This window comes from Pygocentrus nattereri, chromosome 15 (assembly GCF_015220715.1).
Source record: "Pygocentrus nattereri isolate fPygNat1 chromosome 15, fPygNat1.pri, whole genome shotgun sequence".
NCBI classification, from domain to species: domain Eukaryota; kingdom Metazoa; phylum Chordata; class Actinopteri; order Characiformes; family Serrasalmidae; genus Pygocentrus; species Pygocentrus nattereri.
In genome coordinates, this window is record NC_051225.1 from 5,290,886 (window position 1) to 5,314,299 (window position 23,414).

General features: G+C 43.2%; 1 protein-coding gene across 19 annotated transcripts in view; it reads left to right on the plus strand.

Annotated features, from left to right (window-relative positions):
* The window catches only part of ptprsa (protein tyrosine phosphatase receptor type Sa), a 364,902-nt gene that overhangs the window by 138,964 nt on the left and 202,524 nt on the right, over positions 1-23,414 (plus strand). For all 19 annotated transcript variants that reach the window (XM_017693300.2, XM_037545527.1, XM_037545523.1 and 16 more), the window contains exon 3: positions 22,979-23,180. In XM_017693300.2, coding sequence (XP_017548789.1) covers positions 23,087-23,180 — 94 coding nt within the window. In that variant the 5' untranslated portion in view covers positions 22,979-23,086. The remainder of the gene's footprint in view (positions 1-22,978; positions 23,181-23,414) is intronic.

The window sequence follows — 23,414 nt, forward strand, 5'->3', positions numbered from 1 at the left end:
TTCCTCACATGCGCGAGAGCAGTGAATTTTGAATTGAATTTGACACGATATAAGTTTGACTAGAGAGGAATATTTCACATTAAACCACTCTGAATGATTTTATGTACATCATACCCAGATGACTGTTAAAAATGGGCAGAATTTCCCTTTAATGAGTTGTATTTGTTACATCAGGGATGTCTTTTTATACAGTATTAAAGAAGGCATTAAATATCAGTGCTTTATTGGTGGGCTTTGACTGGGGCAGTCGGGGGCTGGAGGTTAGGGAACCAGCCTCGTGACCGGGAGGTTGCCGGTTCGATCCCCAGGGCCGACATCACATGACTGAGGTGTCCTTGAGCAAGACACCTAACCCCCAACTGCTCCGCGGGCGCTGCGGATTGGGCTGCCCACCCTTCCGGGCAAGTGTGCTCACTGCCCCCTAGTGTGTGTGTGCTCACTAGAGTGTATGTGGTGTTTCACTGCACGGACGGGTTAAATGCGGAGGTAAATTTTCCCCATTGTGGGACTAATAAGAGTCACTTAATCTAATTTTGATACAGGATTGAATCAGCCAGCTGGTATATCTGTTTGTTAGGCCCTACACGCACTGACCAAACTGACCGGAGAATAATGATTCTGCTGTATGTTTTCTGGCAACGAACACAATCTGATGAGGTGCTGCCCCTCTCTCCGGCAGGTTTGTTGTGTCTAAACCTTAATAAAAGTAGTTCCTGTCATCATAATATAAGTTTGAAACCATAAGTTTCTACCATCATATTAGTACCCCCCCCCCCCCCCCAAAAAAATGTGCTGTAAACGTAAATATTTTAGTCGTAGAAGTCACAAAACTGGCCTGGACGGTCTGAATCATGTTTTTGGGCCAGAATAGTTTCAAAGGCCCAATCCCATTTCACTCCTCGCCCCTACCCCTTAGCCCTTAGCCCTCTGTTTTGTTCGTGTTCACTACTAGGGGTAGAGCGTCCTGATTCTTGTTGCGATAGAGGGGTAGGGCGAACTGAGGTTTTTCAGAGACTCCAAACAGAGTGTTATGAGAAAAAAAGAAAAAAACTGCAAGACGGCTGCGCGAGCGACCAAAGAAACCCACAACTGGGGGAGTTTTCTCTGTTTAAAATTGTGATAACCATCATATTATCTTAGTTTAATGTTGTTTCAGTGTATTATGGTGGGTTTTTTTCCCTATAACAAGCACAAAGAATCTAGCAGTGCCGGTAGCTGGCAGGTTAAATTTGAACAAGAATCTGGTGAATATCTGGCTTCAGCTTTGTATCACTGAAGAACTAGGGGGGGGTGATAATAAATAATTGCCCCCCTCTTTGAAGGCCCTAGATGTACCTGAAGTCCAGCAGTGAGGAGCTGAACTTTCCCCTCCTCTGCTGTCACTGCAGACGGGCAGGGTCGCCTACAGAGCGGCGCCAGTAGCTGTTAATGAAGTGATGCTCTTTTATTTGAGGCTCCCGTTTTGTAGGGAAGAATTCAACCACCATGAATAGACAAGGAATGGGACTGGACCAAAGTGTGCTTTTAACAGCAATTTGGAAAAGAAAGTGATCAAACTATGATTTACATCAAACCTGCTCTTCATACCTAGAACTTTGGCGAGTGTTTAGCTCGTACTTTACTTCATGCTTACAAAACATAGCAGGCGATTGTGGGAAGAAGATTCACAGAGTGAGTTCCTACATTTCTAAAGAAATCCAAGGTGCCCCCAAACTTCTACATGCTTGTTAGAGTCTGTCAGGGTCTTTTGTTGTATTATCTTCGGAGCGGATACGAACAGCCTTTGACGTGCGTGTTTGACCCCAGGGCTGGTGGCTGCCTGCGGCGACGCGCTGCCTGTGTTAGCACTGCCAGCCCTCTGTGTAAGCTAAACAGATGCATAGAGCTGCTATGCTAATAGCGAGCCCCCCCAACCACCTCCCATTCAGCTGTCAGTGAGGGTGAGTGGCAGTGTAATTGTCTGCCCGTGTCAGGAGCTTTCCTGCACAGCTCTGCTAAATCAGTGGGTTGCTAGGTGTCCAAAGGGGGATGAGGATTTACCCCCCCCCCCCCCCCCCCCACACACACACGCACACACACACACCACACCTTTTGCAATTTGCATGATTCTAATAATTTGCTTATATAATCAGAGCTTTACTGATGCCACTCTAATAAAATGTCATTTTGATTTCCACATAAATCTGTGCCGCTTTGCATAGATTTAATTTCACTTTCCGTCACGTCACGGCCCATATTGGCGCCCTCAAGAGCGCTCTCAGCCGTGACTGAAGGGCTAGTGATCGCTCTCCTGGCAGGATGCCAAGTCTTAACGTCATCCTCTTTTGCCGAGCGCCAGGTCTGTAATTTTAACAAAGCTTGCCACCTTTACTGGAAAGGCTGGGCCTGTCTGTCTCTGACTGTCTCTGCGACCTCTGACCTCCCAAAAGTGAAATAAGTGCCAGCTCGGCCGGCCATGCCCAGACCTGTCCGTCCGCGGAGAGTCGTGGCCTTGACCGCGAGCAAGATGAGGCATGTCGAAGTATTTTTCTTGGCTGGGTAAGTTTGGTGCTGCATGCTGTACTAGTGAAGGACAGCTGCATTATTTGATCAGGTATTCAGAGAAGAAAGACAAACGTCTTGATTATGCTGTAATTCTTTGAACATACCAATGCCGATAACGTGGGCACAGGCGCGGCTGATATTGGCCCTCTTTCAACACTTTTCTGACCACTTGCAGCACTAAGGGTGGAGAAGTCCCCCGGGGCCAGATGTGATCTCGTAATGAAAACATCTGGGGATAAATTTTGGGCTAGATGTAGCTGGAACGTGGACTAGGGTGGGAAGAAGCTGACATTTCTAAACCAATCCAACACCTTGTGAAGATGGAACTCAGTGTAGGGGGCAATGGGGCCCTTGTCAGCATTTATATGCACTAATAATTACATGCAGTGATCCCATAACTGCTGAAAATCAGATCAACACGTTTCTATGCACTTGAGTAATCAGGTAATGGGGAAACTGCAGGTCGACATGAGTCAGACAGTAATTTCTGCTTTGCGACCAGCCAGTAAACTCGCAGAAGATGTTACGTAACCCGCCATAAAACGCAGTTTTTTTTTTAATCATTGCACCGCTTTACCTGGAAATATGAACATGCATCATCTAGGAGATGAAGAATATTTAAATCCTTTATTTCGGCGAGAACGTAGTCGGTTTAAGCTTCGCTCCAAAAGTGTTTTGCTGCGTCTACGCTGCTCGCTTATTTGCCGTACTGCCGTAAGCTTTCGCACATGCTCAGGCTGAGAAATGTGAAAGAAATCAGAGTAAGAGTTCAGATGCACTCAGAAATCTGATTACTGAGCTAAAATCCAGCCTCTTTATCAGATTCCTTAATCAGATTTCTAGATCGAAGTATGGCGTACGGTGACCATTTAGGCATGGGCCTAAACATTTGAAACTGATGCTCAAATTAATGTTTCAGGAACCTTTGAAATCGCTGGTAAAATCTGGCAGAAGCTCATAAATACAGACTCAATAAAAGATGGTTCTTCAAGGGTTCTTTAGTAAGGAAAAGGGTTCTATATAGCACCATACAGATTCTATTGTTATGTTGCGCTTGTTACAATAGAAGAACCCTTTTTGGTGCTGTATGGAGCTTTTCAAAAAGGTGCTTATATAGAACCATCTACAGCACGTTCTCCGTCATTTTTACGTGTGTAGTTTGTGGCAGTTAGCTGTTGGTTATTCTGGCTGCAGTGATTACAATGAGAGGGTGCTTTCTCTGCTCGCGGTGTAACCAGCGAACCTGACTGGCTCTTTTTCTTGAAGGGTGAAACTTCTTCGTCTCTGGAACATCACTGATGGAGTAGCTTGCCAGCTTAAATCCAGTCTGAATGTTGTGCTTTTGAGATATTAAGCATTTAAAGTAGTTTACTGTCTCAGATAAAAGCTTCAGGCCAAAATGAGGTTTGCTGCTGAAGTCGACACTTGTGTTCACTTGATCCTTCACCCCTCTGAGGGCCCATCTGACCAACTTTGCTTGAGCTAATGTAGTAATGGAGCTGCCCTTGAGATGCTGTCTGCGATTCTCCTGAGAGGAAATGGTGAGGCCAAGTGGACAAGGGCATGTTTAGGCTAGTATTGAAACGGGCAGACTACATTTCACATTAAGACAGAACGTCCGAGCAGAGCTATACATAGAAATATTCCGTACAAAAAGCTTTTATTGACCTCAAAGCTGATTCTTACCGTACTGATCTCCAAATTCTACTCCTAGAATTCAAATTCTATTTCATTAAAATCTCTTTTTGGACATAAGAGTGGAGTGGAGTGCACAGACGTTGCAGAGTTTCAAAATGTTGCTCAGTCTCAGTCCATACAGTCCAAACGTGGAAATGAACTGCAAATGATGCCCGTTTTCAAATTCACTCATTTGTGATGTCACAAAACCCAATGTATTTACATCTGTCCATCTATATCAGATAAACTCCACCCACTTGCACTGATGATATTAGCGAAGAGAATGGTGGCAAAGGCTCAGGCCTATGATGAGCTGTATGAGAGGCTGGACAGTAAAGAAGGAGTAAAGGACTTGTATCGTGTGGCTAAACAGAGAGATACAGCAGGTTAGGCTGATAAAGGATAGAGAGGGAAATGTACTAGTGAGTGAACAGAGAGTGTTGAGAAGATGGAAGTAGTTCTTTGAAGAACTAATGAATGAGGAAAACGAGAGAGAGAGGAGGACAACGGGGGGAGAGATAGTGGATCAGGAAGTGCAGAGAATTAGTAAGGTGGAAGTGAGGGCAGCTTTAAAAAGGATGAAGAATGGAAAGGCAGTTGGTCCAGATGACATACCTGTGGAGGTATGGAGATGTTTAGGAGAGAAGGAAGTGGACTTTTTAACCCGGTTGTTTAACAAAATCCTTGAGAGTGAGAGGATGCCTGATGAGTGGAGAAGCAGTGTACTGGTCCCCATTTTTAAGAACAAGGGTGATGTGCAGAGCTGCAGTAACTACAGAGGTATAAAGTTGATGAGCCACACCATGAAGGTGTGGGAAAGAGTTGTTGAAGCAAGGCTAAGGCGAGAGGTTCAGATCAGTGAGCAGCAGTTTGGTTTCATGCCCAGAAAGAGCACCACAGATGGAATTTTTGCGTTGAGAGTGTTGGTAGAGAAGTACAGAGAAGGTCAGAAGGAGCTACATTGTGTCTTTGTGGATCTAGAGAAGGCGTATGATAGGGTGCCAAGACAGGAACTGTGGTACTGTACGAGGAAGTCAGGTGTAGCTGAAAAGTATGTTAGGGTGGTGCAGGACATGTATGGGGATAGTGAGACAGTGGTGAGGTGTGCAGTTGGAGTGACAAATGGTTTCAAGGTGAAGGTGGGGTTACATCAGGGATCAGCTTTGAGCCCCTTCTTGTTTGCAATGGTGATGGAAAGGTTGACAGATGAGGTCAGGCAGGAGGCTCCATGGACCATGATGTTTGCAGATGACATTGTAATCTGTGGTGAGAGTAGAGAGCAGGTGGAAGAGAATCTGGAGAGGTGGAGGTTTGCACTGGAGAGGAGAGGAATGAAGGTCAGTAGAGACAAGACGGAATACATGTGTGTGAATGAGAGGGAGGCAGGTGGAAAGGTGAAGATGCAAGGAGTAGAGGTTGTAAAGATGGATGACTTCAAATATCTTGGGTCAACCACCCAGAGCAATGGACAGTGTAGAAAAGAGGTGAAGAAGAGGCTGCAGGCAGGATGGAGTGGGTGGAGACGGGTGTCAGGGCTGATGTGTGACAGAAGGATAGCAGCAAGAGTGAAAGGGAAGGTTTACAAGACAGTAGTGCGTCCTGCTATGATGTATGGTTTGGAGACTGTGGCTCTGTCTAAAAGACATGAGGCTGAGCTGGAGGTGGCGGAGATGAAAAGGCTGAGATTTTCGTTGGGAGTGACAAGGATGGATAAGATTAGAAATGAGCAGATCAGAGGGACGGTGAAGGTGGAGCAGTTTGGAGATAAAGCCAGAGAGGCCAGGTTGAGATGGTTTGGACATGTGTTGAGGAGGAATAGTGGATATATTGGGCAAAGAATGTTGGAGATGCTGGGTAGAAGGAGAAGAGGTAGACCTCAGAGAAGGTTTCTGGATGTAGTGAAGGTGGACATGGAGATGGTTGGTGTGAAAGTAGAGGAGGCAGTGGATAGGGCAAGATGGAGGCAGATGATCCGCTGTGGCGACCCCTAAAGGGAGCAGCCGAAAGAAGAAGAAAACTTGCACTGATGATATAAGAAGTATTTCAGACTACTTCTTCAATGGGGCACAATGCAGGGCAGCCAATCAGAGCAGAGCTCATTTACATGCATCAGCCTTAAAGGCACAGTAACAAAAATAGCCGGTAGGGAGAAGAGAGAAGTCTGGAGAGGCCATGAGCTGTTGCTATAATTAGTATTGTTATCTTGAGATAATGAGTTAATCATGTTGTGATGCTCGTAACAACTTTGTCTTTATGTTAAGATCACAAAATAAGTAACTCATTATCCCAAGGTAACTTTTTATCTTGAGATCCAAAGATAATTACCTCATTAACGCTAGATAACTTTATCTTGTGATCTCAAGATAACAATTTAGTTATCTAGAGCACAATATAATGAACTTATCTCAAGATATCTTTATCTTGCAATCACAGGACAATTAACTCATCTCAAGATAACTTGTGATCTCAAAATAACTTTTTGATCACGAGATAATTAAATCATTAATAAGATAACTGAATCTTGAGATCACAGGACAGTTAACTGTTATCTTGTGATCTCAAAATAACTTTATTTTGATAATTATCTTGATCACAGGATAATTAAATCATTATCTCAGGATAACTTAATCTTGAGATCACAGAACAGTTAACTCTATCTCAAGATGACAACTGCTATCTTGTGATCTCAAAATAGCTATCTTGATTACAAGATAACTATCTTGAGATGACAAGATAATTAATTATCTCAAGGTAATTTTATCTTGACATCACAAGATAATTAAGTTGTTATCCAGAAAACTGTAACTACCTTATGGCCTCTCTGGACTTTCGTAATAAAGAGAGGTTGGGAAGTGAGCATGTAAAGTGAATTATCGTCATTTTTGCTGTGAGGAACATGCATTAAATAACAACGTGGAAACCTCGATTAAGCAAATTGGTGATCTCAACAGCAGGACTGACCTCATGCCTGGACATGTATATTTTTAAACGAGTACTAGGCAGCATCATTTAACTGGAGCATCTTACGGAGTTCACGCTGAAAAGGAAGTCGGCATTTGTTTAGAAATGCATGCATTTAAATAGCAAAAACAGTTACAGAAGCCCGGGTTCTGTACAAGGTGCATGCGTCTCTACAATAGAGGAGCTGGGTGTGGAGACCTGAACACCTCCAGTGGGAGTCAGCCGGGCGTGTTTGCAGCACCAGCCAGCAGGTTGGCTCTCCCCGAGGAACCGCAGATCAAACGAGCCACCTGCTCCTCTCAGAAAGACGTATCGGTGTGAAGAGCTGCTTTACGGGTGCCTGATGTGAGAGGTGTGGAGAACAGGTGGTTCCACACGCTGATGAATGCTTTTCTTTTACTGTTCGGAAAGAGCAGGAGCCACAAGCTGCTGTCATGTCACAGGCCTTATTGCTCGCTTCTGATTTTCTTTGCTCAGATCTGATCTTTGTGTTTTGATGGTGAAGGATGGGCGACATGGCAAAATACAACATTAGGATATCTTTCTCACACAGGACGCAATGATATTTAGTCTTCCTGTGGTTTGAGAAGGTGGAGAAGAGAAGAGAACCCACATTTTTAGAAATTTGTGTCGGTCAGCCGAGCGGACAATACTTTCAGTGTGTTTTCCTGTATAGCCTTATAGGGCTCTTTAGTAAAGGCAGTGATTGTGTATAGAACTGTGAATAAAGAAACATACTGCAATGTTTAAACGGTTCTTTTCTATGGCACCATACCTGTATCCTCTGAAGCTGCACTATGTAATATTGTTTTGTTAAAATTGAAAGAAGTAGCATCACTGAGTCAGTAGAAAAAGCCCTGTACAGCCGAAAACTCTGGTCAGTTTTTCGGACCACGTCCTACAATTTTATGCATTGACATCATCGCACAGGCTCAAAAGGAAGGTCTGGCTCAATGTTTAGGTCTTAAATTTAAAATCAACATTATACTGATGATGACGACAGTAGTAGATACTTCATTCACATCTTCCCTAAGTTTTGACTGAGCTCCATAGAGCTCCATACTCCAAAACTGCTGGAGTTTTCCTTTAAATTCAGAATCTGGCTCTGAGATTGGAGAGGATATATGTGTTGGGCCGAGTGGGTTTCCTGGTGACATTCCTTTCTCTCCACTTCCTCTAGCTTTCATTCTCTCTCTCTCTCTCTCTCTCTCTCTCTCTCTCTCGTTCCCTCTTTCCCATGTCTCTCCTGAGTAGACTGCGAGACGTCTGTGCGGTGTGTTATTCATCATCGAAATCTCTCTCTGACTCTGCGGCCCATCTGCAGCTCAGGGATCCACCATAGATCATCCCTCTGCTGCGGTAAACAAACAAAGGAAGGAACGCATTGGTCACGGAAAACAAAGGAAGAGAGGCAGTGTGGTGTTTGTCATCTCCGTAACACGTCTGGGTTTTCTCTCCCTCTCTCTCTCTCGCCCTCTCTGGCGGCTAACACCAGGCCATAACCGGCAGCGCTGTGTGGTGCAGCGTGTACGTTAATCACTATGTAATGCTTTGGGCTGAAGAGAACAGGGGGCGTTATAAACAACCTGGCAACCCTTGTTTACAAATCATCCCAAAACCACAAATCTACAAAATGGCTTTACAGGAAAAGCAAATACACATTTCTGCATATATTTGGTTGTTGAGGTGTTATTACAGTCATTCAGAGTGGGTTTGGTGTGAAATGGTTCAGATGTCTTTACAGTGGTGCTGATAGAAGCCAGGGGTCGCCATGACTACAACACTTTTACCATCCAAAATGACCTGGAATCCTGTCTGAATTTTCATAAGTAATATTGATTTACTATAAGTGGTAAATCTTTCTGTGCTGGAGCATTTAGAGGCATTGAACTCCTCAGACGTCTGGTTCCCGTCACCACCACTGACTTCGTTTGCATCTGAGTTATTTAATTAGGTAGATAGTTTGAAAAAAAAAACTTTGGGTTTCCCCTTTTACTGTTAAAATGAATAAAACAAGATTTTATCCCTGGTTATTTTGGAGCTTTTCTGGTGCCCCATTCATTACAAAAAGTTCATGCAATGTGGACATTTTCACACCATGTTTAAAAAAATAAATAAATAAAAGTAAGAAAGTTTTTTTCGAGTAGAGGTTCTAAGTAGGTGGGGATGCACCGATACAGCACTTTTGGGCCCTTATCTGATATTTCTCGTGCATATCTGTCGATACCCATACATAGACATTTATAAAATGTATATAAACTTTTAATAGAGGCTTACGTCGCGGTCATATCAATCGTTTGTCAAATATTGTATATTACAATTTTGTGTCATTTATAAAAAGCAGCTGCCTTCATATTGTGTAAGTGGTGATGAGTGGACCAATAAAAATGCTCTAAAAATATTGGTGGTACTTAAAAATAACCAGGGATGTTCCGATATGGGATGCTGATACCGATAAACATTTATAAAATATCAAAATTTGGACTGGATTCATTTGGGTTAGCTTTACAAGGAAATACAGCACTTATTTTTGCAGTAAAATGAATAAAATGCAGATTCTAGCACAGTAAACCAGTCGCAGTGCACATCATCGCCGTATCACAATGGCACGATATTTTGTTCCATCCCTGTTTACCACAAATAAGTTGTAATATCGCAGTGTGACTTCTCCCACTATCATTCAGCCCTAGAGGAGTCTGATGCTGCTACGCGCTGCTCCTGATTGGCCGGCTGTTTGAATTTGATCTCTCAGTTTGCCGTAGAGACGGCCGCTGGCAGCCGGCCAGCCAGTCCCCCCGACTGGACCATGTTCTTCCACTCTACATGCAATTCAAAATGGCAGCAGAGGGATGGGCTCACGCCACCTGGAATACACGCCCCAACCTGGCAGCCAGATGAAAGCCAGATGTGTGTGTGTTTCAGGTGGGATTACTGCTGTGGTCAGACACACGAGTGTGTGTGGGTGCAGAAGGAGCTTGTGTGTCCTTGATAATTGGATGGAATCAAACGAGCAGTTCAGACGGCTCTTTGTTTCAGTGCGGAATGTGTGAGACGTTAGAGCAGCAGTGAAACCACAAGTGCTTTTCAGAGGGTTTTTTTGCGCTCAAGCATAATAGGAATGGTCATGCCGTTGGTTTATGACACTGCAGTCAAACAGAGGCTTTGTTCTCTGGACCTCGTTAGATTTCCAAGTGCAGTTTTCAAGGATTTCTTTCATTTGAAAGCTGCAGAGATGTAAAAGATCAGAACAGAGATGCCCTGATACAGGATTCCTGGCTCGTAGTAATAGTCAATAACAATGTGATCATTTAAAGGGGAATTCCAAATAAATGTTCAAAATTTCAGCATAATTCACAGGCTGAGATGTGAAGTCATTCAGACTGGTTTAAAGCTCCATTCTAGAGAAGTTAACCGGCTCAGATTTCTCTACAGTGGGAGTGATAGGAACCTGACCTCGTCATGTCTACACAAATCTAGCTATTTTATTTACCAGCGATCCTACACATGTCCTGATTTTTGTCATATGTAACACACATAATAGCAAAATAGTGATAAATCTGAAAAACCAGTCTTCCTTCGGGACTATTTTGTCTCATGACGCTCTCCACGTACCCTTCCGCCATGAACTGGACTTTTAAAAGTATGTATTAGACTCAAAGCTTATCTCAAAAATATCATAAAACAATGTGTAAGGCATCTGGCAGCATATTAGTAAATATTGTATTTAATAACGGGGCGGCACAGTGGCGTGGTGGGTAGTGCTGTCGCCTCACAGCAAGGAGGCTCTGGGTTCGATTCCCCGGCCGGGCGGCCAGGGTCCTCTCTGTGTGGAGTTTGCATGTTCTCCCCGTGTCTGCGTGGGTTTCCTCCGGGTTCTCCGGTTTCCTCCCACAGTCCAAAGACGTACAGTCAGGCCGATTGGACATTTGCCCCTAGGTGTGAGTGACTGTCTGTGTCTGTCTGTCTGCCCTGCGATGGACTGGCGACCTGTCCAGGGTGTATCCTGCCTTCCGCCCGAAGACTGCTGGGATAGGCTCCAGCACCCCCCGCGACCCTGACGGAGAAGCGGCTTAGAAAATGGATGGATGGATGTATTTAATAACTTCCTGTGAGGAAGCTTTCAGAGGCACGGAAGGCTCTTCGGATGTCTGGTTCCATTCACCACCACTGGGAACAATTTTTGGAATTTTCTCTAGAAGCATTTCCCACCCATTTCTGTTTGAATTTCCATTGGAATTCCATTGTGAACAAACAGCTCTCACTACACACAAAATTGTCACTTCCCAATATCAAATCAATAATCATAATAACATTGAATAATAATTTGCTGCTGACTAGCACTGTGTCCTGTGTCCAGTCTAACTGACCACATGTGTTCCATTGAGGTGCGCTGTACAGTAACATCCACGTTGAAGATCCACGGTGCGGCCCGTGTGTCGTGATTTTAAAAGAACGTGACAGGCTGAAGTAATTGACCCCTGCCACGCTCTGAGCCACGCTAAGAACAATCAACAGTCACTTCATGCACAATTAGGCTTGTTTGCCTCACTTCACTTAATGGCAGTGGCTTTCTTTTTATCTGTCTGAGTGGCAGAATTAACACTGTCTGCTTCATTGGTCCAATTAGGCACTATGATAAAGAGTTTAAAATAGCCTGCTTTAACTCATTAAACCCCATAATACGTCCTGTAGTAGAGTTGAACAATAGAGTTAGCTACAGTTACTCTACAGTTAACCTTTAGCCATTGTTATCATATCATATCAGTTATCATATATTTAGCCTATGTGGGGTATTAGCTGTATCAGTTAACGACCTGCAAGCTTTATTTATTCTTTTTTTTGTATGTATAGGGCAACATTTAACATTTATAACATTTTATAGGGTGAAGACATCAAATATAATAATTAAAGTAATAAGTGTGTAATAATAATTTAAAAATTTTAACAAAACAAATTCAGCTACAGGAACGTGTGTTGGTTCCTCGGTTTTGTTTACCAGGATAATGGCACGTGTGCAAACTTGCTGCCTTTGTTTCTGCCAACTCAGATCAAGCATTTCATTTGTATAAACCAAACAGAACCAAGATACTCTTACTGAAACTTGAACTTTCATAAGCGGTGGAGGTGGTTTCAATTTTGCGTGTTCAGTTTCCTTTTTTTGGCTTCCGAACAGTGTCTGAAAAAAAAGGTTAAGATGTGTAAATTATTGTTGGCAACCAGGACAGTCGGCTTCCATTTAGTTTGCATCTGAAGTCAACTTGGAACACGTTTATTTATTTGAACTGTCGCAGCTGCTGTGGGGGCTAAACGACTGTCTGCGTATTACATTGCAAGTGGCAATCATCGGGGTCCAAGCACTTTGTGTTTTTAGAAAGGCTTTGATTTATAATAGATGGGGTGTCAAAAAGTTATCTGCCAAATTTGGTGTGGTAAGAGACACATTTGTGATGCAAAAGTTCAAACAGAAAACAGCAGCTTTTAGCAGTTTTTGCTTGTGTTTGCGTAGTGGTTGAACTCGATGAACTGAACAATTCCACAGCAATCATATATATACATACCTGAATAAAGTGCTCAAGAATTGTCATGTTCTCCTAGGACTAATGCAGTGTGGAAACATGCTTCAGAGGATTGGCTTCTAGACTGGTCACTTTGTTCACTGTCATACTTTGTCTGGACTGTACAGATTAGACCCCTATAAATTTTACTATGTTACTATTAATGAACTGGTGACAGTTGAAAATGAGTTAAAGGTTAGTTAAATATAGTGTATTGTCCAAATACAGTATTACCAAAATATGGTATGGATTTTGGTGGGCTTGACTTTTTACGTAGTGCCTCTGCTTGTAACGAGACATAAAGCATGTTGTAATTCATAAGGAATTATGTCTTAACTGGCATTAACTGTGACTATAGGTTAAACTCAAACGTTCTCATTCGTATCTCAGTTAATACAAAAATTGAGAGATTGTAGACTTAATCTGGAGTCCTCCCAGTCTCTGGGGGCTGCAGTCCTCATCCTGCCCCAACATGCTTGATTTAACTCCTGAAGGGCTTCGTAATTAGCCGATGAGTCGAATCAGCTTTGTGGGATTAAACAGAGCGGTGCAGTGACCTTCTGTTCTATGAGAACGAGTGAAGATCATTGCTTTAAGGTATAAAAGCCAACACCATATTGTTAAACATGCCTTCTATTATTGCTGTGTTGTGCCTTTTAAATACACATCTATTGATGCGGCCTGTGTGGTGTCTGTAACAGCAGCCTGGCTTTGTGAGTGAAGTCTGTGTCTATCACTACTTTGATCTTTGTATTGAGCAGAAAACTCCAGGGCTCTTCATGCGGAGTTTTAATTGGCTTCTTCGGCCTAATTCACATCATCTGACACACATGAGACTGAAATCTGGCTTCTGGCTTTGCTCTTATTATCCAATATGCACCCACATAACCACTTTCATTACCACTACATGTGTCAAAAATGGACGAAAGTGCATCATATGATTAAAACAGTAGTAGCGACCATCTCAAAAAGTGCAATATATCTGTTGTTTCCATTTTTATAGAGAACTGTATGTCGTACCGTGTCAGAAACCTCATAAGCAAGTCCATTAGAGATTCCCCAACAGCTCCACATGGCAAATGCTATTTATACGATGCTAATCGGTGGGACAAGCTAGCCCTAAAGAAGCAAACGTCAGACACCAAACCAGTAGTTTTAGCGAGGGCCTGGTTGCAGGTGGGGAGGCCATTAAGCGAAAGCATTAGGTCACAGAGACATTGCTATAGTGAAGAGAACAGCCACCAACTAGCCAGTTGGCCTAACTAACTGTAGCTTCCATAACTATAGTGGGTAAAATAAAGAAAATTTAAACACCTCATTTGTATCTGCCTCTAGTTTTAAAGAACTAGGTCTACTGAAATTGTCTTCCTTTCCACTTTATTACTTAGTTAGCTACTTAGCTAAGTAAGTAGTAGCCTGTGCTAGAAATTAGGACAGCTCAGCTAATTTCCCAAAAACTGTTGAAACAGTAGAGCAGGAAGATGCCATGATTACATGTTGGTATAAACAAAAAAAAAATGGTATAAAACCAAAATTGGGTGCAGAATTGGTATAAAGCAACGACGGTGCTTGACTGATGATGGCATGCAGCCATGCAAGTGTTCCCGTGTTGATGGCGCCCACCAGCTATAGCATTTTGACCGTCACTTTCTTCCATTTAAAGTGGTAAAGGACATGAGGAGGCATCCATCCTCTATTTTAAGAGCACAAGGCGAGTGAGAGAGGCAGGGCCCACCCAGCCCCGCCCCAACACCCGTCCTCCACTGAGCATGTATTGGCTGATCTACTATGTTTGGGGTAAGGGGTGAAAAAATATGGCAGTATCACACTTGAGGTACATATCATGGATGTAGTACATAAACACTGCTAATGTTTTGAAACATATCCTTGGCTGGGCAGGCTGTCAAGTTCATATATAGAATCTAAGCTGCACAAACAGCCTGATTTGAATTCATTGTTTTTGTGAGGTCATGAAAAGCAGCACATTTACATACATCCATCTATTCACCCTACAGCAGAGAAGCCCTGCCCACTCACATTAAGGTCATTCAGTAGGTTTAATTAGGAAATCATTCATCAAAAATATTTGCCATTTCATGTGGAGTCCCTCGAGGTTCAGTTTTAGGGCCCTTGCTTTTCTCTTTGTACATGCTACCTCCAGGTGATGTCATTAGGAAACATAATATAAATGTTCATAGCTATTCTGATGACACCCAGTTATGCATTTCCATTCATTCTGATGATCAAGACTCTGTGGATGTCTCAACATTTTCTACAATGAAATCGTGAACTGAAAATTGATTGTTGGTACCGAAACTCAGAGAAAGCTGCTTTCTGAGAAACTTGGTTCTTTAGCTTCATATAGCAAACCTGAAGTACGAAACCTGGGTGTGATCTTAGACTCTGAGCTGTTTTATCTGCATGTAAACTCTCACTAAAATAGCTTTTTAGCATTTTAGCAGAATGAGGCAGAGAAACTGAGAAACGTAAGGCACAGTGCAGGGGCGACCAATCAGAACAGAAGTCATTTACATCAGTCTTAAAGGCCCAGTAAGAAAAACAGCCAATTTAATTCTAAGAGATAAAAAGAGGAGGAGGAAATGACCCTGTAAAAATGAAATGGGACAGTTTTTAATTAAATCATGTAAATATCATGAAGAATATGAGGTCAGCCTTTCAAATGTCAGAAAAGCATGTTGTTTGTTATGATAACAGTAAAATATCATCATATTGTCTTCCTGTAACGTGTAATCAGCGTTATCGTGTAAAGAGAGCAAAACGGAGCCTTATTCCTGCTGTTCCTGCACTCTCTATTTATGACGTCTGCTTTTTTGTCTGTGCTCAGGCTGTGTGTTGAGTTTTTTGTGGTCCAACATGACATTCATATCTTCCACTCAAGTGCGTTCGCTCACACAGAGAGAGCGGGGCCCGCGGGCCTGTAGAGTCCACAGGAGAGACGCTCCGCATGTGCCAGCACCGTCCACCCTCAGGACAAACAGCACTGCAGCTTTCATAACCATAACTCAAATTAACACTAATGCTAACGCTAGCACAGCCTGCACCAGTGGCTCTGCTGCTGTATCTGCACCGGCCTCCCTCATTACCGCACATTCCTGCAGCCTTTAATCAGAACCGAGAGAAACTGCAGCCCGTTTTGATCTTCCGCATCAGCTGATGTGCAGAAGCGGTGAGTTTTTGGAGGGAAAGCGCTAAAGCTGGTTGCAAAGCTTAGCAATTTTCTTTTCAGTTCTTTTTTTTTTTCCCTGTGTTTATTTTTCTTTCCCTCCGGCGGAATCATATTGTGTGTGGTTTTTCTCCTTCTTTTCTAATTAATGTTGGTTCATATTGTTTCACAGCCGATTTCAGAGGCTTGTTTGGTCTGTTTTTCTCATCTCACTACTGAAGTTTCATCTCTCTCTCTCTCTCTCTCTCTCTCTCTCTCTCTCTCTCTCTCTCTCTCTCTCTGTGTGTGTCTGTGTCTGTCTCTGTCTCTGTCTCTCTCTCTCTCTCTCTCTCTCTCTCTCTCACTGTCTGTGTCTCTGTCTGTCTCTCTCTCTATTTCTCTGTGTCTCTCTCTGTCTCTCTCTCTCTCTCTCTCTCTCTCTCTCTCTCTCTCTCTCTCTCTCTCTGTGTCTGTGTCTGTGTCTGTCTGTCTGTCTCTCTCTCTCTCTCTCTCTCTCTGTGTCTGTGTCTGTCTCTCTCTCTCTCTCTCTCACTGTCTGTGTCTCTGTCTGTCTGTCTCTCTCTCTATTTCTCTGTGTCTGTCTCTCTCTCTCTCTCTCTCTCTCTCTCTCTGTGTCTGTGTCTGTCTCTCTCTCTCTCTCTCTCTCTCTCTCACTGTCTGTGTCTCTGTCTGTCTCTCTCTCTATTTCTCTGTGTCTGTCTCTCTCTCTCTCTCTCTCTCTCTCTCTCTCTCTCTCTCTCTCTGTGTCTGTCTCTCTCTCTCTCTCTCTCTCTCTCTCTCTCTCTCTCTCTCTCTGTGTCTGTGTCTGTCTCTCTCTCTGTCTCTCTCACTGTCTGTGTCTCTGTCTGTCTCTCTCTCTATTTCTCTGTGTCTGTCTCTCTCTCTCTCTCTCTCTCTCTCTCTCTCTCTGTCTCACTGTCTGTGTCTCTGTCTGTCTCTCTCTCTATTTCTTTGTGTCTGTGTCTCTCTCTCTCTCTCTCTCTCTCTCTCACTGTCTGTGTCTCTGTCTGTCTCTCTCTCTCTATTTCTCTGTGTCTGTCTCTCTCTCTCTCTCTCTCTCTCTCTCTCACTGTCTGTGTCTCTGTCTGTCTCTCTCTCTATTTTTCTGTGTGTCTCTCTCTCTCTCTCTCTCTCTCTGTGTCTGTCTCTCTCTCTCTCTCTCTCACTCACTGTCTGTGTCTCTGTCTGTCTCTCTCTCTATTTCTCTGTGTCTGTCTGTCTCTCTCTCTCTCTCTCTCCCTCTCTCTCTCTCACTGTCTGTGTCTCTGTCTGTCTCTCTCTCTCTCTCTCTCACTGTCTGTGTCTCTGTCTGTCTCTCTATCTCTCTCTCTCTCACTGTCTGTGTCTCTGTCTGTCTCTCTCTCTCTATTTCTCTCTCTCTCTCTGTGTCTGTCTCTGTCTCTCTCTCCCTCTCTCTCTCTGTCTGTCTGTCTCTCTCTCTCTCTCTCTCTCTCTCTCTCTCTGTGTCTGTCTCTGTCTCTCTCTCTGTCTGTCTGTCTGTCTGTCTCTCTCTCTGTGTGTGTGTCTCTCTCTCTCTCTCTGTGTCTGTGTGTGTCTCTCTCTCTGTGTCTGTGTCTCTCTCTCAGACCTACCTTTTACTTTCTGCCTTTCTTTCTCTCTCCTTTTCTTTCGTCTCTTTCTCCATCTCCCTTCTTTTCTCCATCTTTATTTTTCATTCTCCTTTCTCTCCACTGTTTTCTCTTGCTGTTTTTCTCTTTCTGTCTTGCTCATTCCTTTCCCATCTTTTTCCTCTCACTTTCGCCCCTCCCTCCCTCTCCCACTCCCCTCCCCCCTCTCTCCTTTCCCCATGTCTTTCACTCTCTCCCCTCCATCTCTCAATATCTTTCTTTTTCTCTCCCACTCGTACCATATCTCTCTACTTCTCTCTCTCTCTCCTCTCCGTCCCTCCCCTTCTCTCTCTCTTGCGCTCTCTCTCTCTCTCTCACTCTCTCTTTCTGTTATCATTAATAATGGATGGGTATGTGCAGGATTAGGCTGCAGTGTGTCAGTGGAAGTGGTGCTGATTACATTTGACTGCTGGAACTCACAATAAAAAAAACCCAGTGAATCAGCCAGGAGGTGGACGAGCAGGCAGAGGGGCAGAGAGGGGTCCGGAAACGGGGGCAAATTAGCGCAGATTTGATTTTGCATTCTCAAAACTTCTGCTCAGCGCCTGCTGTTTATTCTCAGTACGGTGATGTGGCGGTGAAAAATGATGCTGCTTTAGGCTCAGTCATTCATTTACGTTCTGTATATCTGTAGCAGCGACACACAGAGCTGAGCCCTAATCCAGTTTTAATAATTTTATATTATAATAACATTTCATTCATTGTGTCACTGCTGTTTAAAATTGGATTTTGCTAATGGTGTTACTGGAGCTGCAGTTGAAACTCTTATGTTCTGAACCATTTACAGAGGTTTCGTTACCACGGTTACGTTGTACAGACGCATCTCCTCACTCACACCACTTATTTGTATGCAGTTTGAGTTTGAGCTCCCCTGGTTTAATACCGTTTTATGGATTTTTGGAAAATAAGTGAACACACCCTCTACGGAGAACATACTTAATTTAGTCAATTTTCTTCTATTTTAGTACAATTTCCACTTATTTGCATGTGTTGCGCCTTAACGTTCGCACGGGCCACATTAAATTTTTTTCATTATTTTCCCCAATATGTCAAATGTAAGAAATAAACAGTGCTGAAAAGTAGAGGGTGTGCTGACTTATTTATGCTTACAAAATCAGCAGAAAAAGTCATTTGACCAGGGGCGCCAAAACTTTTGCACGCCCAAGGAAATGCTTCGACTTAATCAACATTTATTTAGCGCATTACAAAATATCTCTTAGCGGTAATTGTCTACTCTAAATCACTCGTAGCCCCTCCCACCTTCAAGATGCATCATCAGAAGGGGGTTTTCTGAGTCTTTAAACCGTCTATGGAACATTTTGGCTACTGTAGGATGCAAGCAGGCATGTTTTCTGTAGATGTAGTGATGGGTAAAGTTTTTATTTAAGATCTAAAGGGTCTGAATGAAGACCAGCAAGCTCAGAATACACATCTAACATCACATTTATCGAGGTTATCAAGGTGTTTCGCTAAAATATTCATTGCTCTTTTAAAGAGAGGACAGCCCGGCCCTTCTCCCACCACCTACTGAGTTCCAGTTTCGCATGAATCCATCCAGGTATTGGCGTGGCGAGATCTGTCGGGTGGGAACGTGCAGTTAAGTGTTGGTTTGGAGTCTTCTTGATATCCCAGGCTGCTCTCTCTTCACTTTTTTTCCACCTGTAAAGCTGCGTGAGGTAATTACCTGCCCAGCTGAGAGTGCAGAGGTTTGAGCCACTGATCAACACCGAGATGAGCGTCGGTCGAATGTGAAACACCACCTGCTTCTCCCCTCCAGGGAGAGCTTTTAGTGGTTTACGATGCACAAGTGCGAAAGGATTCGCTGTCGGCATGTCAGACCCCCTCATTTCTGCCGTGTGCAGTGTTGGTGTGCTGGTTTGAGCTCATAGCTGCACTCTTGCAGGCCTGGGTCTGATACTCAGGATGTTCCCCCAGTAACAGCGAAGTATTGCAGAGTGCAGTGCTGATGTATCAGACTCTGAAGCCGATAGTCAGGGATTTGGGACTTGTAGGGATGGGCAATATTATCATGTGATAAATTATGCTTTGATGCTTTTTTCTGAGAATCATCAGTAATTCTAGAAAGCTGTATGTACTATAAAAACAGACCAGTTTTTGGGGAACGGCTGGTCATCTGTAGCTCTTTCACCTGATAATGTTAACACAGGGAAGCGGTTTAGATGTCAGCTCAGTATATCAGTGTCTCACTTTAAACATTTATGTTTACGGGTTGCTTGACGTTTATATTCTGTTTCCTTCAGCATTCTTATGTAGGCTAGTGCTTTAATTCCAGGGATAATGACTGGAGCCAATTTCTGTTCCCTATAATAGTGATTAGGGGCCTGTTTTGGTTCCCTGTAATAGTGTTCTGTATAGTGCTCCAATGTGAATAATAATTATCCTATTAATAAGTATTATTAATGGGATTAATGGTAATCGTGCTCCTGTTTAGGGGACAGTTATCAGGGGACCACTTCTGTTCCCGTTTATAGTGATTAGAGATAATTTATGTTCCCTATAATAGAGTTCGGGATAGTGTTGTCCAGTGCGGGGAGTAGTGATTAGAGACTTTTGTTAGCTAGGCTATGATTTGCATTGGAGCTGAACTCTATAGATCTTTAAGCTTGTGTTGGACTCCACATGAAGGAGAACCATTTTGATGCTCGTTGACACACAAAACAATACCACTGTTTTCATCTTTGGCACCTGAAGCTTCAGACTGGAACCCTGACAGTGGACTTGTACATCCTCATACATCACAGCACACAAACCGGGCCACCGCCAAGCCCGCGGTGTGCCCTCTCCACACGTGGCTTCAGTGACACGGCCCCGTGCTGCCACCGCGGCCAAACGCAGGTGTTTCTGAAGGTCTGACAGAGAGGCCCTCACTGACACACAGCCTGTCAGCACCACGCACACACACCACCCGAACCCTCAGGAAACACCACACACACTGCAGCGCACCTCTGCAAAATAAAGGAGCAGACTGACACTCGGGTGAGTGTGTGAGTGTGTGTTTCCGTAAGTGTGTGTGTCAGCCGCTGTGGTGAGTGGTGATCTCAGGGGACGAAGCACAAAAGCCGTATTGTAATAGCGTGCAGTGTGTGGAGCATACCCGCGGGGCAGAGAGGACGGCGGTGTGTTTATCGGAGTGTGCGTGTTGAGCTGGCAGGTTATGTTAAGTACTAAGGTGAAGTCCTCATCCACAGCCATGCTGAGAGACACCTCAGAGATACATGCACATACACACAGCCTTCTCCTTGCAATTTATGGGGTGTAAAATGCTTCGGTGCATCATGATGGGTCAGTTTTAATGTGATGACTCAGCTACTTTTGATTTTGGATTGTTTGGAACAGCAATAATCCTTGAAAGGATTATTACTGTGCATTGTTGTTAGCTTATCATGTGGTCTTGCCGGTAATAAAACCACTGTAATGCAGCATATGTACTAGAACTGCTGAAGGAGGACAATAACTTTAGGTTGTGTAACATTGAATATTACACTCATTTCAATTTAGTTTTTTGTTTCATGAGATGTTTTTGTGATTATAATAATGGAAATATCATAATATCTTAGCATTTAATGTAGAAACCTTCACCTTATAAGTAACGCACATTACAGTGATTTTAGTGGCAGGATAATACAGAACTGTGTTGTTGTCAGTCGGTCATATTTGTGCGTACATTTACCATTTTACAGCAAGGTCCAGCCCAGCTCAACCAATCAGATGTTAGCTGTGTTTTCTCAAATGAATTATAATTAAATATTTAATTATATTAACTCTATTTCACTACTGTGTAAAAAGTTCCTCCAGTCACGTTTCTGTATTAAACATATATTCAAAAATGAATCTAAATCTTACCTAAATAATCAAATAAACTCCAATCAAATGGTGTTGAAATTAGATATAGTATGATGAGCTGAAGCATTATCTCAAGAATGGCTATGAAATTATTTATACTTCAAATGCAGAATAAGGGCTACTGCACCAGTCACCGGTCACCAGTCAGACTTCCAGCATTGCTCACTTTCTCTAAGCACCACTGCGCATCTCTCTCCATTAAATTACATCTACAACCAGATTGTAAATTTCGTGGTCAGTTGGTCAGTTGTGGCTTGTAATTTACACAAAGAAAGGTAGCCAATGTAAAGTCTTGAAGATAAACAGACAAATGCTAATCGTCTGTTACCTCAGCGCATGTTAGCCTGGTCACAGCTTAGCGTATTAAGCCTCATATCTTGTAACAGTGAGCTTGTGAATATTTATTTAGCTGAGACCAAATGTGTTGAATCCCAAATTGACCATTTTCTTCCATTAAATTTTGGTGTAAAATTGAAATGTTTATCGGTGCTCTCTCTGCTTTGTTTCTATGTGTGACATCATCATAGCAGTCATTAGCTAATCATTGCTAATTCATCTGAAAGATACATTTGATGCAATTTTTTACAGATGTTTGGCTTTTCCTGCATATTTTATAACGTGTGGTACACAAAACCTACCAAACTCACTCAAAAAGGTTACATAGTGAACCTACCAAGTCCTGCACCAGTTATGAGGGTCATGAGGGAACTCCGTATTGCTTTATTAAGATTTGAAAGTTTCATTACTTGTCATAAAAATGCACAACAACTGCCCCATGAAAATAACACACATAGTGTGGATATGTATGCGTATATTTCCCTTGTACTTAGCATCTGTAATAAAGTGTTGCAGATAATTATGCATATACTAGCTTTTCTCTCAACTGTATCAGCGGAGTCACAGCAGGGTTAGTGAGGATTAACAGCAATTTGTCTAACACAAATATCAGTAGGAGCCTCTCGCTGCAATTACCTGATTGGCGGATAAGCAAATAACATGGAGATCCGGTGATAAGGCCTGAATTGGTAGAAAATGAGTTGTGTAAAGCTTTTAATTGAGAGAGCAGTGGAAGCGTGGCACAGTTTAGAGGAGATCAATCCTATTTACAAACTGGTTTGGTCCGAAGTTTGAACCTGGTGGAACTCCGGAGGCTTGATCTACTCTCAACACACTTAAAATGTCAGAGAAACCCAGCCAGTGTTGAAATTGTTTTCATGCCTTCAGCTTGCAGGGCGTACGTTCTTCCTGTCTACCTTTATGGAGCGTCTAACCATCATGTTGCCAAAATTACTTTACTTTATAAACAGCGTAAGTGCCTAAGTGTATGCCTGTGGTCAACATTGCAGTATCACTTCATGCTGCACGTTTTCTGACAGGCGCTGCTGTATTTATTATATAAGGGTGTATTGAACATATTTGTGGACAGCTTTGCTGTTCGGTTCCTCGCCGAATTCTCAGAGATGTATATGATGTACATGCATTCTCCAGTTTTCATTGTTTATTGTTGGACAAGTGAATAAGTGAATCCCACTAATGGACATCTCCTTTCTTTCTCCTTTTTCCAGAGTGCCAAGTGTCCAGTGTGCAGACCCCCCCCCACCCTACCCCGCCCCCACTCCCCCTCCTTCTCTTGGGGCTGTGGCTCTCCAGCCAGGTCTAAGGTCATCTGCATAATGGTGCCGGCCGGCCGCCTGCCCTACCTGGCCACGCTGCTGTCTCTGAGTGGCCTGCTGCTGTCTCCGCTGCTCAGTGGCTCTCTGGCCTTGTGTAAGTTCAGCTGAAACCAAACCTCATTTAATTACACGCATAGCAGGGAGTCTTAGTCTACTGCAGTGTTTACCAACCATGGGCACATTCTCTATCAAACAGTCTAGAGCCTCTTTCACACATGCCCTTTTATGAGGGGATTTAATCAGAATTAAATGGGGAAGTAGTGAGTGTGAAGCCAAAATCTTGGGAAGACCTGTGCAGTCATTTACCTCCATGAGGCCCATTACAATT